The 6,474-nt window shown below is 39.6% G+C and overlaps 1 protein-coding gene across 1 annotated transcript; it reads left to right on the forward strand.

The window, feature by feature from the left end:
• The first annotated feature begins 662 nt into the window (after positions 1-662).
• LOC147095625 (FMRFamide receptor-like) lies at positions 663-5,133 on the forward strand. Its single transcript, XM_085973981.1, has 2 exons — positions 663-732; positions 4,229-5,133. Exons 1-2 carry the CDS (start codon positions 663-665, stop codon positions 5,131-5,133), a joined length of 975 nt encoding a protein of 324 aa, XP_085830107.1.
• The last annotated feature ends 1,341 nt before the right edge of the window (positions 5,134-6,474 follow it).

Genomic DNA, 6,474 nt, shown 5'->3' on the forward strand with positions numbered 1-6,474 from the left:
TAGAGGGTTTAACCAAATGACATTCAAATGCTGAACTGCCCATCTAACTGTTAATCACTTTTTTTATTTCTTGGCAAGCCATGTTAATACCGCCAGAAATCTAACATTTCTGCATATCTCCGGGGCTGCTCAGCTGTATACAAGAGACTATATCACGATCTGTGTGTTTCTGAATGATCTTCAATCTCACATGTAGCACTGAGCCCCCTTAATATAAATTATATATAGTATATATTATAGAAGATAGAGTACATTCTTTATTTAACTAAGATCTAGACAAAGCTAATCCATCAAAATATAGGCATTTATTCCATCAAATGCCTTGCATGACTCTAGAATTAAATATCCTCAGCTTCAAGAGTCTTGTAACATGAATGCAGTAATTGAGATGTGGAAAAATTGTGTTTGCAAAGTATGATGACAATAGTATTCTCGAGTCCTTACTCTTTCAACGAGCAAAATCATTGCACAATATCCCGGATTAGTAGCAGTGAATATGACGCTTCTGAATCTGTTCATTCAATTGACTGTAACTAATGAGAATTATTGTGTAATGCTCAGGAGTCACTTGAGGTTTCTCTCAGGCATAAATAAGACCAGAGTTTGAAAGCAAAGATTTGCCTGTCCATAGCAGTTACATGCAACGTTGCTTCTCTCCGAATATGGGACAGCCGGTGATCATACAGATAGAAAATATTAACTATCCTATTCTTGCAATAGTTGGTGTTCCTGGTAAGCCGTTTATAATCAGTTAATACTCATCTTTAACAGTGCTTCAATGTGTCACTGTTCCTGCTGTCAGTGCAATGATATTATCTGTTTGTTTTGATATGTTTTGATTTGCAGATGCTGGTTACTGGCATCAAATAAATAACTCAAATGGCTGCAAGTTTCTCTCATACTGTTAATGTAACAACCTGAGAGGAAGCACAGTTTAGTCTGAATACTTAATTTCAGCAATTTATTGGGAATGTCTCAGCCTTGATAGACAGTCTTGTAATTCTGTGTCTGGGACAAGTATTGTTATACGATTGAGCAGCCAAACCAACAATTATTAAAGGGATTCCCGGAGGCTGTTCAAGAAAATGCAAAGGAAATGTTCTGTTATATTTTTGTGAACCCAGGAGAAACAGAAGTGATTCTGCCAGACCCTCAAATACACTCTGATTCACTGCTGGTGTATTGTAGCCTCCGTGGGATTGTATCCCGCCCGCAGACCTAACCAGCTGCCAGATCAGCATCGGAGCTGACTGATTCCCGACCTTTTCCAAAAGGGAGTGGCTCCGTGTGCCGTTCTGGCCCATGCAACAGGCAAGCAACATTTCAACAGGGCTGAAAGCCGAGGCTCATCTCGGATTTCTTGCGTGCAGAACACATTTTTGGTGCAACGCTAACTACGGACAATAGTGAAGATTTTGGTCTTTACCACCTGGTCAATCTGAATCACTTTGTTGGAGAGCAACGTGATGCGGTGGAAGTCAATCGAAGTGTAATTTGGGTAAAACGTGTGGCCAATTCACTATCGCCAGTTTTACGCCACTTCCCAAGATCAATTTCATGCCCACGGTCACTTGTTTTCCGAGTTGAGACTGGAGCATTGAGTTTTAACGCCGCTACTGACTGTGGAAAACAGTGGCTGTATGTGGGCACTATGTGTTTGTGCCAAGCGAGGTCATTGATCGCTGACAACTACTCAGCAATAGAGCTTATCATGAAACCCGAAACGCTTGATTCTGAAACTGTACGATATATTATGTTGCTTTAAATTGGACTAAGTTTGTGTTTGGAGGCAGGAAATCGAAATTAGACAAGTGCCACTAAAGCACATCCAGCTATGGCTGCGCTGTTATAATTCTAAATCCAAGTGGTGATTTCTCCGGTAACCATGGGATTGATTTTAGTCTTTACTTCCGGGGTGTTCTGCATCGCTTCAGCCGAGCACAAAATGTTAAATCCTCCAGGGAGCAGAGGCTTCCCTAAAAACAGTGGTTGTCCTCCATTGTTGCCAATCGAACGACATTTGGGTGTGTTCTGTTAACATCTTTGGTCATTCCTGCCGGATATCCTTTCTACATACAAGGGTAGTGCAGCGCTATTGTGTCTGCCTCTCACTCCCCGTCTAATGTCCAGTTGCATTAACTTAAATAGAACTGAATGCCAAGCGATGCGTATAACAGGTGGACCAGGCTCTACCTCCTGTTCAGCGCCACAGCCCAAAACCAATTTCTACACAACAGAGTTGTCGATGTTTAATGCCCAGGCAATAAATACTACAATCTATCCCAAGTTTCTTATGCATGGTAGAAGTTGAGTGATTGCAATAGAATTTCCAATTGTTATTCGCCCCACATCTCACCACAGCTTAGAAAAAAGATCTTTGTACACTATGAGAAACCGTATAAAGAGTTGAATTTACCACAGGAGATCGGCAGACCTTTCCCCAGTAATTGTTCTCAATAGTGTTGCTGCAGATAATACACCCCTGATGCAGGAATCATTTCCACCTTCAACATGCGCTAAAAGTCGGGCGGGTTTTACAATGGGCAGGTCGCCCGTTCTTCACATTATCCTCCATGCGGTAAATATAATAATTAACCTCTTTGCTGGTCCTACTGTCCCGTTCAATAAACAAAGTGATAAATAGTACAAATCAATAATATACTTTAATCCAACTGCTGGGAGTGTTTTTAAACGTTCATTATTTACGAAGACTTGAGGAAAGTGTAATACCACGTCACACATCAAGCGCAGATGGAGGATAGATAAACAGTGATATGTTAATTATATAGCATGTCCTGAGAGTCACAGGGATTTCCAATGATATATTTCTACAAGCTATGATACCAACATTTTTCTTTACCACTATTGACACGGATTTGCATCTGAGACAAAAGCTAATGCTTTTTACATTATTCGTCTTAGATTGGCCATCAAAGAAAAGTTTTACGTCGTCAAATGGGGGACAATAATTTTTTGGACGAAGCGTCGCCAGCCTGAAATGTTAACTCTGTTTCTCTCTCCACAGAAGCTGCCTGACCTTCTGTGTATTTCCAGCATTTTCTGCTTTTATTTCAAGTTTCCGGCATCCACAGTGTTTTGATTTTGACAATAATTATACTTGGACTCAAATACACAGATCAAGATTTAGGATAATTGTTGAGAAATTATTTAGGGAGAGCTCCTCATGTAGCAGCAGCTCTCTGGGTGTAGAAATCATTGGGCGGAATGGCACGGGCTGCCTGTTATCCGTCCCTCCTGATATTCAGATCCATTGGTCTAAGAAACTGGACATGGAGCGGGCAGATAATGGGTAGCCCACGCATTACCGCCCAAGACCATCCTGATCTTGTTTGCAACTAAATTACACATGCTCTTAAATGTTTGCACCAGCGTCCACATTTCTAATAATATCTGATATATCATTAAATTCCCTCTGCCCATGCTCAGACGCCACGGATCGCTCGTCATTTAACTGGCTACTTTGATGAATGCATTTGGGTCGGTACATAATGGGGCAAATCTAAAATGAAATGTTTTCCATTATATTGTGTATATGAAACAATGTATCACTGAGACACTTTACTTTGTTGTTGTTTTGCTGAGGAAAAGCACGGGAACGACACCAGTTAAGAATTTTCACCTGCTCCCAGAAGCTTAAATGATAGAAGTTTGCAGTCAGAATCGTGTTAACCCATTGAAAACTACAATATCTCATAATTGAGGATATTTGAAATGGGGAGATTCTGGGTACTTTTTCAATTGAAAGTTTAGCTTAAAACTGGTGTTGCAGTTCCCACGCCCACTATTATCTATTAGTGGAACGACAACACCGGTTTGCACTAGGCTAGACAGATGGAAAGCTAAGCCACGATGTGTATGGAGGGACAGGGATAAACAACTCAGTCACCCTTTTGGATTTTTTGCATCTAACCGGACATTCCTGAATGGAAATGAAAATCTGGCGGATTCAATTGCGGCTGCCAGTGGGAAAAGTCTATTTTTGGTCAGGTAGAAAGTTGAAAATCCAACCATGATTTGCTTTGCAAGAAACTCAGAATAAGTTAGCGATGTGTATCAGAATTCCAAGGATCATCTGATAGATTGGCAGAAATAAAGAGAGAAATTTGAGTGATAAGAAAATATTCCATGAAATTCAGCAAAAAAACTGTTGACCGATCATCCTCTCAGAATAAGGAGAGCTAGTAATTTAATTTCCAATTTTTTGCAGCTAATTTGGTGCCAATCGTCATTCTCTCCCGTGGAAAGTGCGGTCTCTCCAAATGCATCACCCATTACCTGGTGGCCATGGCAGCGGCTGATCTAATGGTCCTGATATTTGATGTAATTCTGTATGAGATTAGCGATGCTTATTTCCCACATTCATTCCTGAACTATACTCCTATTTGTAGTCTCAATCTCGTCCTGCTTTACGTTTCAATTGACTGCTCTGTCTGGCTAACTGTGGCTTTCACCTTTGATCGATTTGTCGCTATTTGTTACCAAACATTGCAATCAAAATATTGCAACAGAAAAATTGCGGCTGTGGTGATAGCAGTGGTGTGTTGCTTAAGCATTTTAGAAAATGTTCCATTCTACTTTGTATATGAACCTCGGGAAATAATTGACAATGTACCATGGTCCTGCTATGTAAAATCAAGCTACTACACCTTACCCATGTGGGTAGCATTTTTGTGGTTGGAAACCATTTTAACCCCATTTGCTCCATTTCTGTTGATCGTGCTGTTCAATGCCCTGACCATCAGGTACATTGTATTGTCCAATAGAATGAGGCGTGGTCTCCGAGGAAACATCAAGGTTCAGAGTCAGACTGATCCAGAGATGGAGAACCGAAGGAAATCCATCATTTTACTTCTCGCTATATCTGGCAATTTTATACTATTATGGATGGTAAATTTTATAGTTTTCATATGTGTGCAATTTACAGATACTCAATTTTTAGAAGCAAGTTACAACGACTCTTTCACCATTGCCGAACAATCTGGGTATATGCTTATGTGTTTGAGTGCTTGCACAAACACGTTTATTTATGCAGAGTCCCAGAGCAAATTCAGAGAGGAACTAAAGAATGTGATTAAGCGTCCCCTGGCTTTCATTATTAATTTAATCAAATAGGATCAATGGCTTCACAGAAATAAAATACAACTACATCCATCGGAAGCCAGCAGAATTTGTTCAATTGGCAGCTACAAACAGGAATCTCTAAATGAAATGGAAGCTGCCATCTGTTCCTCATATTTGATTTCATATTGTAGTAGATAAAAGGTGCATGGAGTATTATTAACTTTTGCCGATGTTGGAAGACAGGCAATATCGGATCTGAACAAACAAATAAGAACTTTTCAGATCCAAATAAAATCAGTTAGAAAAACTTATCTGTTGCTTTAACTGATCTAAACCCTACACCAGTTTCCTTAACATATCCCTCAACTCCTACGCCCATCACTAACACGTGTAATGATCTGTTGGACCAGACATCTATTCCCATCAACAGCTTAATTTTGTAAATGATCCCGGACGTATGATTTTTTCAGTGAATCGGTCCTTCTTGAACTGCCATTTTGTTCCCAAGTTGAGAATTTATAACTTTTGTTCACAATTTATACGAACGATTTAGACTTTGGAATCAAAACTCAATTTCTAAATTTGCAGAGATCACCATATTCGGGGGAGAGTTCAGGCAATACTGAGGGGAACTGCAACAAATTATAAGAAGACGTTAATTAACTTGCAGAATTGGCATACAATTGGCAAATTAATTTTAACATAGGTAAGTGTGAGGTATTACATTTTGGTATGAAGCATTAGGAGGTTACATATTACTTGGAAAATAAGAACCTAAATGGGGTAGAGGAGCAAAGGGATCAGTTTGTAAACATATACATATCAATAAGAGTTGTGACACAGGTCAATAAGCTCATAATAAGAACAAACCAAGCATTAGTGTTCATTTCTAGGGGGATAGAATTAAAAAGTAGAGAAGTTATACTAAACTTGAATAGAACCATGATGAGAACAGACTTGGAGTTATGTGTACAATTTTGGTCGTCATATAATGAACAAGGATATAGAGGCACTGGAGAGGGTTGTAAAACATTACAAGGATGATACCAGAACTGCCAGGTTATACATATCTGGAAAGTATGAAAAGTCGAGGTCTCTTTTCTCTTGAAATAATAGAGGTCATTGAAATTATGGAAGATTTTGATAGAGTAGACAGAGAGAGAGGGATTGTTTCCTCATGTGGGGAAGAGCAAATCTAAAGGCCTTCATCTTAAGATAGTCACCAAGGAATCAAATAGGGAATTCAGAAGAAACTTCTTTACCCAGATAGTGGTGAGAATAAGGAACTCACTTTCACAGGGAATAGTTGAGGCGAATAGTACAGATGCATTTCATGGATAGCTAGATAAGCATGTGACAGAGGAGGGGATAGAGGGTTATGCTGATAGACGT

The sequence above is a fragment of the Somniosus microcephalus genome, unplaced genomic scaffold (assembly GCF_052327205.1).
Source record: "Somniosus microcephalus isolate GS21.2 unplaced genomic scaffold, FLI_Smic_1.0 unresolved_chr1, whole genome shotgun sequence".
NCBI lineage: Eukaryota > Metazoa > Chordata > Chondrichthyes > Squaliformes > Somniosidae > Somniosus > Somniosus microcephalus.

Coding starts and splice junctions, on each gene's coding strand:
- LOC147095625 (XM_085973981.1), top strand. CDS start 663: ATGGGACAGCCGGTGATCATACAGATAGAAAATATTAACTATCCTATT. Junction 733..4,228: donor TGCAATAGTTGGTGTTCCTG/GTAAGCCGTTTA, acceptor AATTTTTTGCAG/CTAATTTGGTGCCAATCGTC.